Source organism: Bubalus bubalis, chromosome 8, assembly GCF_019923935.1.
Source record: "Bubalus bubalis isolate 160015118507 breed Murrah chromosome 8, NDDB_SH_1, whole genome shotgun sequence".
Classification (NCBI taxonomy): domain Eukaryota; kingdom Metazoa; phylum Chordata; class Mammalia; order Artiodactyla; family Bovidae; genus Bubalus; species Bubalus bubalis.
The window spans coordinates 48,729,242-48,751,518 of NC_059164.1; the positions used below are offsets into that span (position 1 = coordinate 48,729,242).

At 41.0% G+C, this 22,277-nt stretch overlaps 1 protein-coding gene across 1 annotated transcript in view; it reads right to left on the reverse strand.

Moving 5' to 3' along the window:
• The window catches only part of LAMB4 (laminin subunit beta 4), a 114,914-nt gene that overhangs the window by 38,387 nt on the left and 54,250 nt on the right, over positions 1 to 22,277 (reverse strand). The window contains 8 exon segments of the mRNA XM_044947200.2: positions 1,882 to 1,978; positions 6,031 to 6,251; positions 7,114 to 7,338; positions 9,984 to 10,141; positions 11,065 to 11,296; positions 15,411 to 15,479; positions 15,482 to 15,553; positions 16,607 to 16,784. Of these exon segments, the coding sequence (XP_044803135.2) occupies positions 1,882 to 1,978; positions 6,031 to 6,251; positions 7,114 to 7,338; positions 9,984 to 10,141; positions 11,065 to 11,296; positions 15,411 to 15,479; positions 15,482 to 15,553; positions 16,607 to 16,784 (1,252 nt within the window).

Consider the following 22,277-nt stretch of genomic DNA (forward strand, 5'->3'; position numbering starts at 1 on the left):
AAAATATACAAGCAGCTCATACAACTCAATGACAAAACAAAACAAAGAAAACCAAACAACCCAATTGAAAAAAGGGCAGAAGACCTAAACAAACATTTTTCTAAAGAAGACATACAGATGGCCAACAGGCACGTGAAGAGATGCTCAACACTGAGAAATGCAAATCAAAACTATAATGAGTTACACCTTATATTGGTCAGATGACCATTATGAAAATGTCTAGGGCTTCCCTGGTGGCTCAGTGGTAAAGAATCTGCCTGCCACTGCAGGAGACATGGATTCGATCCCTGATCCAGGAAGATCCCACATACCACAAAGCAAATAAGCCACAAGTATTGAGCTGTACTCTAGAGCCCAGGAACTGGAACTACTGAGCCAGCACCGCAACAACTGAAGCCCTCGCACCCTAGAGCCTGTGCTTCACAACAAGAGAAGCACTGCAACGAGAAGCCGGAGCGCCGCAACCAGAAAGTACTCCCACTCTGCACAACTAGGGAAAGCCTGCAGCAAGGAGACTCAGCACAGCCAAAAATAATAAATAAATTATATATTTAAAAATATATAAACAACAAATACTGGAGAAGTATGGAGAAAAGGGAACCCTCCTACACTATTGGTGGGAATGTAAATTGGTACAGCCACTACGGAGAACCATATGGAGGTTACTCAAAAAACTAAAAATAGAGTTGTCATATGGTCTAGCAATTCCACTCCTGGGCATATGGCTGGATACATACACGCCTATGATCATAGCAGCACTATTCACAATAGCCAAGACATGGTTACAACCTAAATGTACCTAAATGGATGGATAAAAGACATGGTACATATATATAATGGAACACTGCTGCTGCTGCTAAGTCACTTCAGTCGTGTCCAACTCTGTGCGACCCCATAGATGGAAGACCACCAGGCTCCCCCATCCCTGGGATTCTCCAGGCAAGAACACTGGAGTAGGTTGCCATTTCCTTCTCCAATGCATGAAAGTGAAAAGTGAAAGTGAACTCGCTCAGTCGTATCCGACTCTTAGCGACCCCATGGACTGCAGCCCACCAGGCTCCTCCATCCATGGGATTTTCCAGGCAAGAGTACTGGAGTGGGGTGCCGTTGCCTTCTCTGTAATGGAACACTACATAGCCATAAAAAGAATGAAATAATGCTATTTGCAGCAATGTGGATGGACTTAGAGATTATCATACTAAGTGAAGGAAGTTAGAAAGAGGAAGACAAATACCATATGATGTTACTTACATGTGGAATCTAAAACATGCCACAAATGAATTTATTTTACAAAACAGAGATAGACTCACAGAGAACAGACTGGTTGCCAAGGGGGAGGGGAAGGATTGGGAGTTTGGGATTAGCAAACGCAAACTATTATATATAGGATGGATAAACAACAAGATCCTACTATATAGCATGTGTGTATGTGCTAAGTCACTTCAGTTGTGTCCGACTGTGTGCAACCCTATGAACTATAGCCTGCCAGGCTCCTCTGTCCAAGGGATTCTCCAGGCAAGAATACTGGAGTGGATTGCCATGCCCTCCTCCAGGGGATTTTCCAGACCCAGGGATGGAACTGGCGTCTCTTGATGTCTCCTGCATTGGCAGGTGGGTTCTTTACCACTAGTGCCTCCTGGGAAGCCCACACTATATAGCCCAGGGAGCTATAGTTAATATCTTGTGAAAAACCATAATGGAAAAGAAAAAAGAGAAATCTAATTGGCTTATACAGCTTTCATTTTATTAATATCTTATAGAATTTTTTTTTAAGTTTGTGAATTTTCTACCAAATAAAGGAATTTAAAATTCAGTTGGTTCACAGCAAGCCTGTGGTAGGACCAGGTTGACTGTACTCACATTTTTAGAACCAATACTTACGAATGCATCGCCCTAGGGGATCCTCATAATGATTCTCCTCACATTCAGAGCAGTGTTTCCCATCATAGCCTAATCTACACGGACACTGGCCTGTAACCTGTGAGAATGGTCATGGGTAAGAAATTGGCAAGCTTATGATCTAAAAAAAATGCAAATTAATACAAAACAACTTTTCCCTCCAGTGATTTAGGACATACAGCTGTGCAGAGGCAGGAGGAGGATTCCCATGGTCAGCAACCACCCCCGACAACACCAAGGATCAAGAGTTAATGCGTTTCGGCTGAGGGCTCTTGAATATACCGCCTGCTTCCAGCTGTTCAGGGACAGGTGGCCTCAAACTGGGAAACGGTCACAGATGTAAATGAAAACAAAACAGATAATAGGAAATGGGCCACATTCTTCTCCTCTACAGTTCTGGGAGTTCTCCCCTAAGAGAGAGAGACCAATGACCTGGTTTTAACATCCATCAATAAGTTTGGCAAATGTTTCCATTATGAAATGTTAATTGGAGTCTTTCCAAATTGGGCTAGTGTTTTTCCTTCACAAACATTTTTTTTTTTTTTTTTTTGGTAAATGAAGCTTAATCATTTAGTGACAATTATTTAACTGTATTTTGGAGAGAGGGCTGAACTTCTCTGTATCCTCCCAACTGGATTCTTGACCAGATTTTCTGAACACTGAGGAGATTAGAAAATTAATGGGAAAAAACACAAAGCAAATCACTATTGTTGTGGTCCTACATTATACTTGACCAAATCTGCATACCCAACGACGACTCCAGAAGTAGCTGAATTCTTAAAGTGAGAGGACTACTAAAACTTCTACCCATCTCTGGAGTAACCACTGGCTTTTGCTCAAATATAGGGAGCTGCGGGAGCCTGTAGTCCCAAGAGTTATCATGTTGCCACATTGTCTTTGACTGTTGGGCAATGCTTTACGTATGTTGATGCAGAATCTGCTCCTTGTAACTTGCTCCCGTTGTTCTAAGCCCAGTCTTAAGGAAATTGCACAAAACATATAGCTTCCCTCTTCCTTTGTATAGTCCATCTCTCAACTAGAGGTGGCCGTTCTCAACTTGTATATGCTTCGTTATTTTAAATCAATCACCCCTAAGACTTCATCACAAAATAGCATGGTGCTTCTCCACTATCCACAAACACTAGTTTGTCAATTCAGTGCTTAAAATGTGGTACTCAGAAATGAAAACAATGTTCCTGGGAGTCATCTGACCAGTACAGAGGACAAGTGGGACAAGAGAGGCTGCCCTGGAGCTGGGCGTGGCACTCACACTCCTGCCTGAATGGACATCCCCTCTTTGGCAGCCAAGCCGCACCACTGGTTCACTTGCAGCACACAATGAAAATCTCCCAGATGTTTTTCACACAAACTGGTGCCAAGTTATTACTCCCTCTCTGCATTTGTGCAATGGATTTAAAAAACCCAATTGCAAAACTTTATTTTTATTCCACTGACATGTCATATTGTTTCCAGTCAATAAGACAGTTGTAAAATATCTTGTCTCTTGTTCTGTCTTGATCATATTAACTTACAATTTTGTAGTATCTGCAAATTTGATACATATGTTTCTCCATCAAAATTGTTGATGAAAATATTTCATAGCATATTTTCTATGTGCATTCTAAGAATGCACTAGGGACCACCTGCGGGCCGACACAGAGACATTTATCAGTAGTTGTTTAAACAGCTGGAAATCTCAATGATCGTGTGGCTCTTCTATACTCCAATGAAAGTGTTTCCTGATTGTAAAGAGCAAACTTCCCCAAGGAATCCCCTGTGGACCAGATTACCCCAAATACCCTTGTCATAAGCAGGTCTTTGGTTAAACCAACACCATCTGATTTTCAGCTTTGTAGGCTTCCCTTAGCCTCTATGGCTGAACTGTGGTCACTGCCAAGTGCTCGTACAAATATGCTTCCCAAAAAGTCTAAGAAGCATACCAGACAGTGATGTCATGAGCATGAGGACTTCCTCATGAATTAAGGAGCCAAGCAGTGTTTGGAAATCTGCTAATTTTTTCAACATGTTCTGTGGTTGGTAGCTGCAGGTGTGATGAGTGGAGAGGAGCATATAAAATAGTCATGGTCCTCTAGTGCCCAGATCTTGGTTTCTAACATCATTCTCCAATAGAAGGAACCAGTGCTCCTTAAAGAAATGGCTAATTCTAGGGCAGAGGCAAGAAATATATAAAAGGAGCTTAAGGCATCTTGCAGTGCAAAAAGTAGGGAGGTAGTTAAAAAAAAACAAAAACACACCAACAATATTGAGGTATGTCAAAGGCCTAAAGAAACCAACTGAAAAAGTGTCCCATGACCAAAGCTGGAACAACTTGAAGAACAAAATTAAGTAGTGTTGATTTATAACTCAAAGTATAGTACAAATATCGTTGAGTTCACTGATATAAAAATGATTAAACAAATGAAATCAGAAATAACAGACAAAACTCCAGTGCAGAAGAATAGAATAATTTATGGAGATACTCTGCCCTCAAGGGGACAGAGCATAACTCCCTACTCCTTAAGTGTGGTACTGTGCTTAGTGCTTTCTTCCAAAGGAGTACAGTATGGAAAAGAGCAAAAGGATCACTTTGCAGAGGAGAAACTTGACACACACTGCTTCAGCCAGGAGGTCAAGGTTCAGGGCAGCAGTGACAAGCTATGTAAATAGTGTATAGCTTTGATGTGATGTGATGAGAACAGCACTTGACCTCCATGGGTCATCTTTTTCTCAAAATCCATAATCCAAGTCTTACCACGAGAGAAACAGAAATGTGACCTGAAGGACATTTTACAAAATACTCAAAACTGTTATGGTATCAAAAATAAGGAAAGTCTAAGAAACCGTCACAACCAAGAGCAACCTAAGGAGATACGGTGACTGAATGTCACGTGGTGTTCTGAAGTCTTGGAACAGAAAAAGGGCATCAGATAAAAAACTAGTCAAATATGAATAAATTATGAACATTAATGATAATGTATCAACACTAATTCATTAATTATGAGAAATACACCATACTAACATATAGTAAATTTAATAATAGAGAAAACTTGGTGTGGGGTACATCTTCTCTATCTTCATAACTTTTCTGTAAACCTAAGTCTATCTTAATATAAAAAGTTATTAAGGAAAAAAAGGCCATGGTGTGCATTTGTGTGGATATGGGTTGGAGGAAGGAAGCTCAGAGATAAAGAAAAAGAGAAGGGGAAACCCATTCTATGTATAAGAACTACTTCAAAACTTTACTTCTACAAAATTTGACCTTTAATAAGTTGAACAGTGGAGTTGAAATTGGAGGTGAGACATACTTATTAATTGGGAAGATTCCAGCTTCTGAAATGGGCATTTTGATTCTAATTAAGCCCTAATCCCTATACTGTGGATTTGACTCAAAAACTTCTCATCATTGTTTTACCCTTCTTTTCACATCTCTATTAATGGGAAAAGTGTTTCAAAGAATATATTTACTAAGCAAAAAACCTTATCATGAGATTGTTTTTTCCTTAAATAATGTTAATATTCTTTAAAAATTTTTCATTCTCATTGTTTCATTGACTGAAAACCATATGTGCAGTTAAGTGTAGAGTTAATTGTACATGAAACAATAAAGATTTGCTCCTGGACTGCATTCTCTAGAAACAATTGCTGCTGGTCTGGTAGCTTGAAGATAAATAAAATAAGAGGACATCTTTTTTAACCATACGTAAAGCAACTGGTGAACCATGGGAATGACAGCTTGATTTTTAAAGATGGAATTATGGATTCTGAAGGCACTCAGTTTTAATTCTGGTTAGTAGTCAATTCTGATTAATGATGGATTTCTTGGGGCTTCCCTATGCTTCTATGTACAAAACAGTGAAAGAGAAGGTTGTGATTTGAATCTTGACTTGCCCAGTCCCAGTGAGGACTGGAGAAAGCTGAATGGGGCAGAGCTTAACTTTCAGACCCTTATTCTCTCTTCTTTGGTGCTTTTCATTCCTTGATAAATGTAGACTCTATGCCCATAAAAGGCCAATCCTATCTAAAAACACTGATTAACAGCAATACATAAAGAAAACATTCTTTACATGTTTAGAAAGCATGTCTCCCCACTGTGTCTCATTCTGACACCATAGGAAGTTGAAAGTTTCTTGCCTGGTCACAGTGGCTGCTGAGCAAGGTCCGGAGGTCATAATCACATGGCTGACATCCTCTGCCAGGGACCAGATTCCAGTATCCAACAGCACAATGGTCACAGGTCCGGCCTGTGACGCTGGGCAGACATGGGCACGTGCCAGTGTCAGGATCACAGAGGCAAGCTTCCCCACCGGGGGGACACTCAGTGGGACTCACTCCAGAGGGATGACAAGAGCACCCTAGAAGCACAGAGCCATCATTGGGGGTGAATCCACGATAACACTGGCAGTCAACAACCCATACAGATAGCTTTTTAGAGTGAAGGCATCATTTCTTTAAAAGGCCCGAGGAATAAGCATTTCACAAGAACAGAATTTATCAAAGAATCTAAGTAGGTTGAATTCATTCAACTGTTTTTGATCTCCCCCAACTATGATTTCCTATGCTTCAGCCAACTATGTCCCAAGAGCTCACAATTAGGATGAATGAAAGTATCACTGTTTCCTCACATCAGTCACCAAAGTTCCACTTAAGCCAATGATCTGAAAACAAATGGTTTACTAAATTGACTTGGGTGAACTGAAATAATTAAAATATTTCCTAAAAATGAATAGCAGATTCCTTGTCTTTCTTTATCATGGAATTAAACCCTTGACCTCTTCTACATCAGTGATTCTCCTCTTTATACATTAAAGTCTGGTTGATGAGCTGGTTACAATGCCGATTCCTGGGCTCCACCCCACAGAGATCCAATTCTCTGAGGTCTGAGGCACAGTCCAGGAATCTGCATAATGATACTCCACCTCCATCCCTGGGTGATTCTGGCAGAGGGCACAGGGGTACACACTCTGAGAAAGAAGACTTCAAATCCTGCAGGGCATGTGCTGAAGTGTACAGTTACAAAAGGCACACTTACAACACCCATGAGTTATTAGTGTAATGACACTGAGCTGCGTGTGCACTGCACCCATTTCTGTTGCTGAATGGACATCAGCCCAGTCTCTGTGGGTGCTGGCACTACGGACCTAACTGAAGTGAGTACAGGAGTGGCTACCACAGTTCAAGTTGCCACGTTTCCTGCCAAGAGCTTTGCAGACTTACTCGTGCAGGTCTGATTGAGGGCCGATCCAAAGTAACCTGGTTTGCAGAGCTGGCAGTTGGGGCCCTGAGTGTTGTACGGACATTTAAGGCACTCCCCTGTGACTGGGCTGCAGGACCCTGGATCAGTTACATCAATGTTGTTGCTACAGGCACATGGCCGGCAGGGTGCTCCAGAAATTCTTGGATTTCCATAGAAACCAGCAGAGCATTCTCCACATTGCACACCTGAAAGAAGGGGAGAAGAGAAGAGAAGAGAATGAGATAAGAAGTGTGTGTGTGTGTGCGCGCATGTATGTGGAGAGTGATGTGGATAATTGGACTCCTCTGGGGATTACGAAAGGTCACACATTTGGGGTGAATAAGAGAAAGTGTTCTAAATTAAAACCATTTTCATTTACTATTCATTCAGAGAATAAAAAGGTTATTTGGATATAGAAAGTTCTTGGTGAAGAACTGACTTTAGTCTTTCTTAAAAAACCACAGAGTTGTGAGTTCAGGATTCCTGGGTCCTCAAATAACCAAAACCACTCAAATATGCCTCTGGATCCAAAACTAATCTCAGCCCATGTTCTCCATGCGGCACTCCAAGCCTTACCCAATCTTAGAGGTGAAACAGCAGCAGCCTGAGATAACATGCCTGGAGGTGCAGAGGGGTGAGTAGTTTTCCTGACATGCGAACCTCTGAGGGTTTTTTAAGCAACAGTTAGAACTGGACATGGAACAACAGACAGGTTCCAAATAGGGAAAGGAGTACGTCAAGGCTGTATATTGTCACCCTGTTTATTTAACTTATATGCAGAGTACATCATGAGAAACGCTGGACTGGAAGAAACACAAGCTGGAATCAAGATTGCCGGGAGAAATATCAATAACCTCAGATATGCAGATGACACCACCCTTATGGCAGAAAGTGAAGAGGAACTCAAAAGCCTCTTGATGAAAGTGAAAGTGGGGAGTGAAAAAGTTGGCTTAAAGCTCAACATTCAGAAAACAAAGATCATGGCATCCAGTCCCACCACTTCCTGGGAAATAGATGGGGAAACAGTGGAAACAGTGTCAGACTTTATTTTTCTGGGCTCAAAAATCACTGCAGATGGTGACTGCAGCCATGAAATTAAAAGATGCTTACTCCTTGGAAGGAAAGTTATGACCAACCTAGATAGCATATTCAAAAGCAGAGACATTACTTTGCCAACAAAAGTTCATCTAGTCAAGGCTATGGTTTTTCCTGTGGTCATGTATGGATGTGAGAGTTGGACTGTGAAGAAGGCTGAGCGCCTAAGAATTGATGCTTTTGAACTGTGGTGTTGGAGAGGACTCTTGAGAGTCCCTTGGACTGCAAGGAGATCCAACCAGTCCATTCTGAAGGAGATCAGCCCTGGGATTTCTTTGGAAGGAATGATGCTAAAGCTGAAACTCCAGTACTTTGGCCACCTCATGCGAAGAGTTGACTCATTGGAAAAAGACTCTGATGCTGGGAGGGATTGGGGGCAAGAGGAGAAGGGGACAACAGAGGTAGCTGGATGGCCTCACTGACTCAATGGACATGAGTCTGAGTGAACTCCGGGAGTTGGTGATAGACAGGGAGGCCTGGCTACTGCAATTCATGGGGTTGCAAAGAGTTGGACACGACCGAGCGACTGATCTGATAGGACACTTTGAGGGTATTTCCATGAAAGATAGTGGAAAACCATCCCATCTCTCCTACACTCTACTCTTTGAATCACGAAGGCAACTGCCAATGTTTAGGTGCCCAAACCCTGGGTCCACCTTCCATTTTTTGGTTTATTCCATTTAGAAGTGGTCTCATACCTCAACAATGGTCTCAGCTCTTAAGAACTGACCAACCAAGCCACAGTGTACATGGAGAAGAGGCTGTAAGATTAACTAGAGACATATGTAACCTTAGAGGTAAGAAATAAACAATGGCCATGTGATTTATCATGATGGTAATTATAATAAAGAAAATAATAATGCCATATTTTTAGTATCATTAAATCATACAGACATCATGATTTTTCCCCTTGTTTGTGTTGTATATTTGCACTTGTGCTTAAACTCCTTAAATAAAATTTTTGATTGAGGGACAGACATAGCTGCTAAGTCACTTCACTCGTGTCTGACTCTATGCGACCACATAGACGGCAGCCCACCAGGCTCCCCCGTCCCTGATTCTCCAGGCAAGAACACTGGAGTGGGATGCCATTTCCTTCTCCAATGCATGAAAGTGAAAAGTGAAAGGGAAGTCGCTCAGTCGCGTCCGACTCTTAGTGACCCCATGGACTGCAGCCTACTAGGCTCCTCCGTCCATGGGATTTTCCAGGCAATAGTACTGGAGTGGGTTGCCATTGCCTTCTCCAGGACAGACGTAGATATTGAATTAATTTTTGCAGTATCTGTACATTATCCAAATTGGTGCTTTAAGACATCTGAAAAAAATCAGTTATATCTGTGAAATATCAAATTGATTACTTGAAATTATATAAATAAAGCATTTGAATGATTTTTATTAAAAAATTTTGTGTTTTATATATATATATCAATATATAAAACTTAACACATATTTATATTACTTAACACATCATGATTTTAAATAAATTATTTTGATTTGAGCTCATTTGGTCAATTTTCAAGACCATCATTTAAAAACATAAGCTCTGTGATATGAGTTTTTGTCACTGGTTTTTGAACCATTCAAATGCTTTGTTCTGAAAAGTAGCAATTTACCAAATTGTGTCTTCTTACCATTATCCTATTATATCCTGTATCACTAATTTTTCCAAGGCAGATACATTATGAATATGTGATCATTTTTTAGATAGCAATGTAGGATGAGAAGGAAAAACAACATCATGAAGTATACTGCATACCTGCATAACCTTGAAGACAATTGCAGATTACATCTGAGTTCCAAAGATTCTGATAACAGGAATGGGCAAAATACCGATTGCTGGAGGGAACATCTGGACACAGGCAAGGACGGCAGGACTGTCCTGAAGAAGAATTTCCATAGTAACCATCGATGCATCTGTCAAGGCAAATTCTTTTTACTAAGATGTTCCCAGGAAAAGCTCACATTAGCCAATGTGGATTTGCTATGTTTTAGGACAGTAACACTACTTTGCCAACAAAGGTCCGTCTAGTCAAGGCTATGGTTTTTCCAGCAGTCATGTATGGATGTGAGAGTTGAACTATAAAGAAAGCTGAGCACTGAAGAATTGATGCTTTTGAACTGTGGTGTTAGAGAAGACTCTTGAGAGTCCCTTGGACTGCAAGGAGATCCAATCAGTCCATCCTAAAGGAGACCAGTCCTGGGTGTTCATTGGAAGGACTGATGCTGAGGCTGAAACTCCAATACTTTGGCCACCTGATGCGAATAACTGACTCATTAGAAAAGACCCTGATGCTGGGAGGGATTAGGGGCAGAAGGAGAAGGGGACGACAGAGGATGAGATGGCTGGATGGCATCACCAACTCAATGGACATGAGTTTGGGTAAACTCTGGGAGTTGGTGATGGACAGGGAGGTCTGGCGCCCTGCAGTCCATGGGGTCGCAAAGAGTTGGACACAATTGAGTGACTGAACTGAAGTGAGGACAATGCAACTCTTAAAACTCAACATTTTAGAAGATGGTCATTTGCTCTGTAGAAAGGTTTTCTGCTTCATATTGAAAGTCCCACAGCTTAGTCATTAAACTGGATATCATAGCATCTAATTTACGTGTATATTTTAGGGATATAAAAAGCAAGGTGCCAGGCAAATGCATGTTACTGATTTATCAAAGTCCAGTTCATAACAAGATTTTGAAGGATGATGAAATGACGCTCTATCTTCCCCTGCCCGTCGCCATCACTCTACACTTCAATACGATTGATTCTCTACTCAGTGGTCCTTTAGAGAATGTTGTAAAATTAGAACAAAAGGAAAAAAAAGTGCATATGAATGCTATACTTTTCACAGTTTCTCCCAGTTGTAAATCCGCCACAGTTGAAGTATGACCCAGTTTCTGGATCACAAAGTTCAGCGAACCCATTACAAAGGCAGGGGTGGCAGTTGGGAAATCCGAAGTAGCCTGCCAGGCACCGGTCACAATGGCGGCCGGCCACCTCTCCATGGCAGGGGCACTGTCCCGTTACTTGGTCACATATGGTGCTCTTTGAGCCTTGAGGGTGGCAGTGACAAGCTGAGCAAAACAGAGAGAGACCTGTCAGGGTCAAGGGGCTAGTGGAGGGTTGGTGAGAGAGTCTCAGTTCTGATATCATAATCTCTAATTTACTGCATCAACCCAATCAAGGTAAATAAATTTGAGTCCATACAGTGCTTAGAATAGAGCCTTGCATGTACTGGGTCCAGGTATACGTGCTCAGTTGGCAAGTTATATCTGACTCTGTGCAACCCCATGGACTGTAGTCCACCAGGCTCCTCTGTCCATGGAATTTTCCAGGAAGAACACTGGAGTGGGTTGCCATTTCCTACTTCAGGGTATCTTCCCACAGGGATCAGTCTGTGTCTCTTGTGTCTCCTACACCCAGTTATATATGATTTGTTAATAAGAATTCACTGATTTCATTTGATCAACAGTATATTGTGGACAACTGCAGTGTATTTTTTTTAACTGTGGAATGACATATGACATCATATTAGTTTCAAGTGTACTACATAATGATTTCATATTTGTATATATTGAAAAATGATCACCATCATTGTCTAATTAATATCTGTCATGACACACAGTTACAATATTTGTCTTGTGATGAGATCTTTTAGGATTTGTTCTCTTGTAACTTTCAAACATAGAATACAGTATTATTAACTAAAGTCACCATGCAGTACATTACATTCCCATGACTTACTTATTATATAGCTGGAAGTTTGTACCTTTTGACTTTGTTCACTCATTTTGCCCACCTCACCTCTGGCAACCACTAATCTATTGGTGCTCTATATCCATGAACTTGATTTTTGTTTGTTTGTTTTACATTCACACATAAATGAGATCATACTCTTAGAGAGTGAACTTATGGTTACCAAGGGTAAAGGGTAGACAGGAGGGATAGACTGGGAGTTTGGAATTGACAAGTACATACTACTATGATACATGTACATACATAACTGAATCAATTTGTTGTACACCTAAACCTAACACAATATTGTTAATCAACTATCCTCTCATATAAAATAAATAATAAAAATAGAGAAAATGCTATCACACAGAATTTGTTGTCTTCTATCTGACTTATTTCACTCAGCATGAACCCTCTAGGTCCATTCGAGTTGCTGCAGATGTCAAGATTTCCCTTTTTTTAAATGACTGAATAATATTCCATTATTATATTATAGATATATGTATCAGTTCAGGTCAGTTCAGTCGCTCAGTTGTGTCTGACTCTTTGCAACCCCATAGATTGTAGCGACCAGGCCTCCCTGTCCATCACCAGCTCCCAGAGTTTACTCAAACTCATGTCCATTGAGTCAGTGATGCCATCCAACCATCTCATCCTCTGTTGTCCCCTTCTCCTCCTACCTTCAATCTTCCCCAGCATCAGAATCTTTTCAAATGAGTCAGTTCTTCATACAGGGTCGCCAAAGTATTGGATTTTCAGCTTCAGCATCAGACCTTCCAATTAATATTTTCAGGACTGATTTCCTTTAGGATGGACTGGTTGGATCTCCTTGCAGTCCAAGGGACTTTCAAAAGTCTTCTCTAACACCACAGTTCAAAAGCATCAGATCTTTGGCACTCAGCTTTCTTAATAGTCCAATTCTCATATCCATACATGACTACTAGCAAAAACATAGCTTTGACTAAACAGACCTTTGTTGGCAAAGTCATGCCTCTGCTTTTTAATATGCTGTCTGGGTTGGTCATAGCTTTTCTTCCAAGGAGCAAGCGTCTTTTAATTTCATGGCTGCAGTCACCATCTGCAGTGATTTTGGAGCCCAAAAAATTAAAGTCTGTCACTGTTTCCACTGTTTGCCCATCTATTTGTTATGAAGTAATGGGACCAGATGCCATGATCTTCGTTTTCTGAATGTTGAGCTTTAAGCCAACTTTTTCACTCTCCACTTTCACTTTCATCAAGAGGCTCTTTAGTTCTTCTTCCTTTCTGCCATAAGCATAGTGTCATCTGCATATCTGAGGTTATTGATATTTCTCCTGGAAATCTTGATTCCAGATTGTGCTTTATGCAGCCCAGCATTTCTCATGATGTACTCTGCATATAAGTTAAATAAACAGGGTGACAATATACAGCCTTGATGTACTCCTTTCCCTATTTGGAATCAGTCTGTTTTTCCATGTCTAGTTCTAACTGTTGCTTCCTGACCTACATATAGGTTTCTCAAGAGGCAGGTCAGGTGGTCTGATATTCCCACCTCTTTCAGAATTTTCCAGTTTGTTGTGATCCACACAGTCAAAGGCTTTGGCATAGTCAATAAAGCAGAAATAGATGTTTTTCTGGAACTCTCTTGCTTTTTTGATGTTCCAGCAGATGTTGGCAATTTGATTTCTGGTTCCTCTGCTTTTTCTAAATCCAGCTTGAATATCTGGAAGTTCACAGTTCACATATTGTTGAAGCCTGGCTTGGAGAATTTTGAGCATTACTTTACTAACATGTGAGATGAGTGCAATTGTGTGGTAGTTTGAGCATTCTTTGGCATTACTTTTCTTTGGGATTGGAATGAAAACTGACCTTTTCCAGTCCTGTGACCACTGCTGAGTTTTCCAAACTTGCTGGCATATTGAGTGCAGCACTTTCACAGCATCATCTTTTCAGATTTATATATCATATATTATATCATGGAAATACATATCTATATATACATCACATTTCATCTATTCATCTGTTGGTGGAAACTTAGGTTGTTTCCATACCTTGGCTACTGTAAATAATGCTGCAGTGGACAAGAGGGTGCAAGTATCTTTCCAAGTTAGTATTTTCATTTTCTTTGCATAAATACCCAGAAGTAGAACTGCTGGATCATATGGTAGCTCTTTTTAAGTTTTTGAGGAGACACCGTACTGTTTTTCATAGTAGCTGCACCAATTTACATTCCTAGTGTACAGGGTTCCCTTTTCTCCACATCCTTGCCAACACTCATTATTTCTTGTCTTTTTTGGTAATAGAATTTCTAATAGACGTGAGGTGGTATCTCATTGTGGTTTTGATTTGCATTTCTCTGATGGCTAGCAATCCTTAGCATCTTTTCATGTAGCTATTGGCCATATGTGTATCTTCTTCGGAAAAATGTCTATTCAGACATTCTATCCTCTGTCCATTTCAATCAAGTGTCATAAGTGCTGTTTATACAGAGCATCTGAATAAGTAATGTTTTTAATGATTCAAATGTCCATGAAACTTAGGATTCAAACTTTCCGATTATAAAAATAAGAAGAACCATACTTAAATGGCTAGATTTTTCTTTTCCCTATGTGAGATAATAGAGATTCAATTTTTTTCTGGTAAATTGCAGAATTCTTTGAGCCAGTCTTCCCTATACAAAAATGTGATGCTTGTTTGTTTGACAGGGTGGTACGTGGAAGAAATGTTTTTTCCTTTGTGTGTCGGCATTTCATAATTTTTTTAAGGAAGAGGAAAAGAAACGATGGACCAAAGCACTGTTTGCTGGGTAGACAACCATGCCCAGGTGATGACCAGGAAGGTGCACCATCTCTCTGAATCATAACTGAAAAGACATGTTCCCTGATTTGGAAGGAGAATTAACCTACCTGGGTGTTTTCATGGTTTCTAAGGAAGATTTCTCAGTGGGGAGCAGTGTTTTCACTAATGGTTTACACTGTGAACAGAGAACTATTTACCCTGAACATGACAGTCTTGGTAAAGAATTAGCAATGCTAGATGAAGCCTCACCTAAGCCTTTATTAATGGGTGGCTTATGAAATGAGTTCCAAGGTTAGTTGTAACCCCAGCAGCAGAAAGGGTAAAATTTTGGCGACAGGGTCATCCCACTTTTCAACTTCCCAATCTTATGTTTTAGCCTTTCCAACCACTGGGTTTATGAACCAGGTGATAAAGCTGGGGTTACACAGACAACTCCATGGGGTTCTCACATCCTTCCTGGGCTACTACGGAGCTCTGCACACAGTCAGTGCCCGCTGCATGAAAGAATAAAGTATGGAAGAAAATTTTTCAGTGTTTTACCTACATTGATAGTCTGAACAATATAGTCAAATTCCCAATTCCACCCCTTTTAAACTCCCCACATTGATTTTCCTGCCTTTAAAACGCCAAGGTTGAGAACACATGTGTTTTCCCCGTCTGGGTTTTGCTACGTACGGTGACAGCCATGTTGCCCCAAACCATAGCTTCCCGTTGAGCACGTGTCACAGCAGCGGCCAGTCACACCGGCTTACACCGGCACTGGCCCCCCAGTCGGCTGCGGCTGGGTCCCTTCGAGCCCTGTGGATGACACCTGCAAGCTGCAAGGAACAAAGGAAGTTAGAGGGAAAGGAAGTGACAGCAAAGCACCTCAGCCCATTAGTAGCTCTAGTTTTGATCTGTCTCATTGGATACCTCTACCTCCTCGGATTGTAAAGATTAAAGACAATCATGCCTGTGAAGTACTTAGCATAGTGTGGCACAAAGTAAGTGCTCAATAAATACTACTTAATACACATCACTTAGCAGTAAACATTACTTAACAAGTTACTGAAAGGCTTGAAATAGATCACTTCAATCATTAGTTGTCCCAATGTAATTCTTATTGATGCTATTATTTCTTCAATTCCTGATGATCCATGTTGATGCTGGATTATGCCTTTCATTTCCCTTATTCCATCTTTCATGAAATTGTGGGCATCCTGAAGCCCGAGTCCTGCATGGAAGAAGCATCTGACTGGAACTGAGGAAGCCCAGACTCTCATTGTGGCTATCACTCTATAGCACTGATTCCTAGCTAGAGGGGAGATCTTGCTCCCCAGGGGACATATGATAAAGTCTGGAGACATTTGTGGATGTCACACCTAGGGGGAGGGTGCTGCTGATATCAGGTGGGCAGGGGGTAGGGTAGCTGTTAAACATCTTACAATGCACAGGATAGAGCCCCCTTCCCAGCAAAGTAGTACCCAGACCTAGATTTCAAAAGTGCTGAAACCCTGTTCTACAGCTTGGTGAAATGGGCAAGCCACCTCATGTTTTGGACTCAGTCTCATTTATTAAATGAAGGTTGAGGGATGAAAGAGGTTGTTTATAGTTCATTCTAGCCCTAACATTCCAGGATTCCAAAGAAATATTTTAGGACTGTTGTTCCAGAAATCTGGCATGCCCCAAGTGACTGCCAGGCCCTTCTTTTATGTACTTTTTCTGTACTGTAAGTTATGATTTCAACACGTGGAGAGAATGCACTGTATATCTAATCACTGAGCAATTGGTATTTACATTGGCTGTTGAGCTAAAACATATTAAACCATTTCACTCATGTTTCCTTGTATAGACAACAGCGCTTCAGCAGAGCCCATTGAACAGATACTCACCCACGGCCCAGTTGTGCAGCCTGGCAGACAAACTGGCTATAAGTCTTTCACATGCTCCAGGGAGCACCTGAGGTCCCTATGCTGAGGCAATTTCAACACAGTTGTGCAGCTGATATTCATCTAAATCCTGCTTGCTGCAGAAATTCTTCAGTGAGTTGATTTGCGGAATAAGACCAAGCTTTTAAAATAACGAAAAAAAAAAAAAAGATTTCTGTTCATAGTAGGATACTGTTCAAGATTCCAGTTATTAAAATAATTAGATCTATGAGAGTCATGCTTGAAGAGAGACTCAATTTCATCCTTTTAATTGCATGCAACTGAAGATTTTAAGATTTTCAATTTATTTAAGAAATCTTCAACTAAATATTTACATTTGTTGACTTATGGCAAAGAAAATAAACCTTTATCTTTTTATTATTATATTTTTTACTTGCTAATCAATTTGTCTTAGATTTGAAAGATTGCTAACTAGACTACTTGTGATGTAATGACAAGTTCAGTTTAGGGATTTTCCTGGTGGTAGAGCGGATAAGAATCCACCTGCCAGTGCAGGGGACACAGGTTTGATCCTCGTTCCGGGAAAATCCCACATGTCACAGAGCAACTAAGCCAGTGTACCACCACTACTGAGCCTGCACTCTGGAGATCAAGAACTGCGAGTACTGAGCCCACATGCCGCAAAATAAATAATTAAAAAAATTATGACTTAGATGGTGCACTCTGTAGTATTACTCTGGAACTCTAATTTCACAAAACTCTCCTCTAGAAAGTTTTGTCTTTTTCTATGGCTGATTCATGTTGATGATGTTTGGCAGAAACTAACACAATACTCTAAAGCAATTATCCTTCAATTAAAAATAAACACATTAAAAAAGAGAAAGTTTTGTCTTTTTCAGTTACACATGAACAGTGCTATTCTACATCAATCTGCCTCTTGGGTGACTTGCAGTGCAGATTAACATCTTAAACCTCTGAGAAGTGCTGCAAGAAAGTTACCTTTCTTTTTACTGATTTATAGTTGATTTATAATGCTCTGTTAGTTTCAGGTGTACAGTACAGTAGTTCAGTTGTATATATATAAAAGAATATATATTGGAGTAGGAAATAGCAACCCACTCCAGTATTCTTGCCTGGAAGATCCAATGGGCAGAGGAGCCTGGCAGGCAACAGTTCATGGGGTCATAGAGAGTCAGATATGACTGAGTGCATGCACACATACACAAGAATATATATACATACATATGTATTCTTTTTCAGATTTATTTCCCTTATAGGTTATTACAAAATATTGACTTTAGTTCCCTGTGCTATACAGCAGGTCCTTGTTTATCTATTTCATGTAGTTTGTACCCGTTAATCCCAATCTTCTAATTCATCCCACCCCATCCTTTTCCCCTTTGATAACTATAAGCTTGTTTTCTGTTTTATTTGACAGAATGTGGTCCACTGGAGAAGGGAATGGCAAACCACTTCAGTATTCTTGCCTTGAGAATCCCACGAACAGTATGAAAAGACAAAATGATAGGATACTGAAAGAGAAACTCCGCAGGTCAGTAGGTGCCCAATATGCTACTGGAGATCAGTGGAGAAATAACTCCAGAAAGAATGAAGGGATGGAGCCAAAGCAAAAACAATATCCAGCTGTGGATGTGACTGGTGATAGAAGCAAGGTCCGATGCTGTAAAGAGCAATATTGCATAGGAACCTGGAATGTCAGGTCCATGAATCAAGGCAAATTGGAAGTGGTCAAACAAGAGATGGCAAGAGTGAATGTTGATATTCTAGGAATCAGCGAACTGAAATGGACTGGAATGGGTGAATTTAACTCAGATGACCATTATATTTACTACTGTGAGCAGGAATCCCTCAGAAGAATGGAGTGGCCATCATGGTCAACAAAAGAGTCCGAAATGCAGTACTTGGATGCAATCTCAAAAATGACAGAATGATCTCTGTTCGTTTCCAAGGCAAACCATTCAATATCACAGTAATCCAAGTCTATGCCCCGACCAGTAACGCTGAAGAAGCTGAAGTTGAACGGTTCTATGAAGACCTACAAGACCTTTTAGAACTAACACCCAAAAAAGATGTCCTTTTCATTATAGGGGACTGGAATGCAAAAGTAGGAAGTCAAGAAACACCTGGAGTAACAGGCAAATTTGGCCTTGGAGTACAGAATGAAGCAGGGCAAAGACTAACAGAGTTTTGCCAAGAAAATGCACTGGTCATAACAAACACCCTCTTCCAACAACACAAGAGAAGACTATTCATGGGCATCACCAGATGGTCAACACTGAAATCAGATTGATTATATTCTTTGCAGCCAAAGATGGAGAAGCTCTATATAGTCAGCAAAAACAAGACCAGGAGCTGACTGTGGCTCAGACCATGAACTCCTTATTGCCAAATTCAGACTCAAATTGAAGAAAGTAGGGAAAACCACTAGACCATTCAGGTATGACCTAAATCAAATCCCTTATGATTATACAGTGGAAGTGAGAAATAGATTTAAGGGCCTAGATCTGATAGATAGAGTGCCTGATGAACTATGGACTGAGGTTTGTGACATTGTACAGGAAACAGGGATCCAGACCATTCCCATAGAAAAGAAATGCAAAAAAGCAAAATGGCTGTCTGGGGAGGCCTTACAAATAGCTGTGAAAAGAAGAGAAGCGAAAAGCAAAGGAGAAAAGATATAAACATCTGAATGCAGAGTTCCAAAGAATAGCAAGAAGAGATAAGATCTTCAGCGATCAATGCAAAGAAATAAAGGAAAACAACAGAATGGCAAAGACTAGGGATCTCTTCAAGAAAATCAGAGATACCAAAGGAACATTTCATGCAAAGATGGGCTTGATAAAGGACAGAAATGGTATGGACCTAACAGAAGCAGAAGATATTAAGAAGAGATGGCAAGAATACACAGAAGAACTGTACAAAAAAGATCTTCATGACCCAGATAATCACAATGGTGTGATCACTGACCTAGAGCCAGACATCCTGGAATGTGAAGTCAAGTGGGCCTTAGAAAGCATCACTACGAACAAAGCTAGTGGAGGTGATGGAATTCCAGTTGAGCTATTCCAAATCCTGAAAGATGATGCTGTGAAAGTGCTGCATTCAATATGCCAGGAAATTTGGAAAACTCAGCAGTGGCCACAGGACTGGAAAAGGTCAGTTTTCATTCCAATCCCAAAGAAAGGCAATGGCAAAGAATGCTCAAACTACCGCACAATTGCACTCATCTCACACGCTAGTAAAGTAATGCTCAAAATTCTCCAAGCCAGGCTTCAGCAATATGTGAACCGTGAACTTCCTGATGTTCAAGCTGGTTTTAGAAAAGGCAGAGGAACCAAAGATCAAATTGCCAACATCCGCTGGATCATGGAAAAAGCAAGAGAGTTCCAGAAAAACACCTATTTCTCATTTATTGACTGTGCCAAAGCCTTTGACTGTGCAGATCACAATAAACTGTGGACAATTCTTCAAGAGATGGGAATACCAGACCACCTGACCTGCCTCTTGAGAAATTTGTATGCAGGTCAGGAAGCAACAGTTAGAACTGGACATGGAACAACAGACTGGTTCCAAATAGGAAAAGGAGTTCATCAAGGCTGTATATTGTCACCCTGCTTATTTAACTTATATGCAGAGTACATCATGAGAAACGCTGGACTGGAAGAAACACAAGCTGGAATCAAGATTGCCGGGAGAAATATCAATAACCTCAGATATGCAGATGACACCACCCTTATGGCAGAAAGTGAAGAGGAACTCAAAAGCCTCTTGATGAAAGTGATAGTGGAGAGTGAAAAAGTTGGCTTAAAGCTCAACATTCAGAAAATGAAGATCATGGCATCCAGTCCCACCACTTCCTGGGAAATAGATGGGGAAACAGTGGAAACAGTGTCAGACTTTATTTTTCTGGGCTCCAAAATCACTGCAGATGGTGACTGCAGCCATGAAATTAAAAGACGCTTACTCCTTGGAAGGAAAGTTATGACCAGCCTAGACAATATATTCAAAAGCAGAGACATTACTTTGCCAACAAAGGTTCGTCTAGTCAAGGCTATGGTTTTTCCCGTGGTCATGTATGGATGTGAGAGTTGGACTGTGAAGAGCCCTAGCGCCGAAGAATTGATGCTTTTGAACTGTGGTGTTGGAGAGGACTCTTGAGAGTCCCTTGGACTGCAAGGAGATCCAACCAGTCCATTCTGAAGGAGATCAGCCCTGGGATTTCTTTGGAAGGAATGATGCTGAAGCTGAAACTCCAGTACTTTGGCCACCTCATGCAAAGAGTTGACTCATTGGAAAAGACTCTGATGCTGGGAGGGATTGGGGGCAGGAGGAGAAGGGGACGACAGAGGATGAGATGGCTGGATGGCATCACTGACTTGATGGACATGAGTCTGAGTGAACTCCGGGAGTTGGTGATGGACAGGGAGGCCTGGTGTGCTGCGATTCATGGAGTCGCAAAGAGTTGGACACGACTGAGCGACTGATCTGATCTGATCTGATAGAAAAATTCTGATCTGATAGAAAAATACTTTCAAAACTCAGTGTTTCCACACTTATTTTATCACTTGGTCCTATATCTAAATCATATTTATTAACATCCTGTATGCTAGTGCTTCACAGATGCATTTTGGGAATTGCTGGCTAAAACCACACAGCTATTATGGGGACAAGGACATCATTTCAAGCTTATTCTCAAGGAGGAATGATCTATAGTTTAATAGTTACATGAAGAATAACTATCTTTTTAGGTTTCTTGAGATTTTATCTAAATTATAACCTAATACTGTTCAAAATGTTTCCTTATGACTTGGTTGAAATAGTGAAGAATGGTATAGCAAACTGATCACCAAGTTTGTCATTTTGAACAACTGGTGGAAAAAACAGCACTGAAAATAAGTTTGAATTCAACAGGTCAAGTTGGGAGGTGAACCTGATGGCTCAGATATATCTCCCCTGATCTTTTTGCTTTGTCTACACTGACGTTAGTTTCCATGGGTTTTACTTCAACCCTCTTCAGTCTTTTCCTTCCTGTCCTCTGACACACCCACACTGCGGGGTGCAATCTCAAACTTGGATGACGATTTCAGTAATCCAGACTATTTCTACTCCTCAAATTTCTAACCTCATCCTCCCAGCATGTCACTGCCTCTCACTCCTCAAATTCCATACAGAAAACAGGTAACAGCAAAGGGACTGGAGTCTCCTACTTCCTGTTGCCCAAGCTCCTGTCTCACAGGGACTGACAGCCGTCCTCACCTCTGTGAGCTGGTGAAGGAGAGGTGTCCCAGGGGAAGAGATGTCCTAGCAGCTACACCCTGTGCCCTAGGGGACTTTCCTGTGGAATATGGACGGGGAAGCCTGGTGTGCTCCAGTCCATGGGGTCTCAGAGAGTTGGACACGACTTAGTGACTGAAGAACAATGCCCTCCTTCTTCAGTCTTTTCCTTTCAGTTGACATCTGTATGTGCTTAAATCTCTCCCGTCTGTAAAGTCACCTCCTTGATCTCAAATACGTCTCCTGCTGCTGCCTTGTCTCTTGATTCCTCAGCAGTCACATTTCTTTAACAGTTGTTTCCTTGCCATCTTCACTACCACCTCTCCCATTTACCCTTCACGCCAACGCAACAGCTCTCCCCTAAATGTTGGGGCTCCTT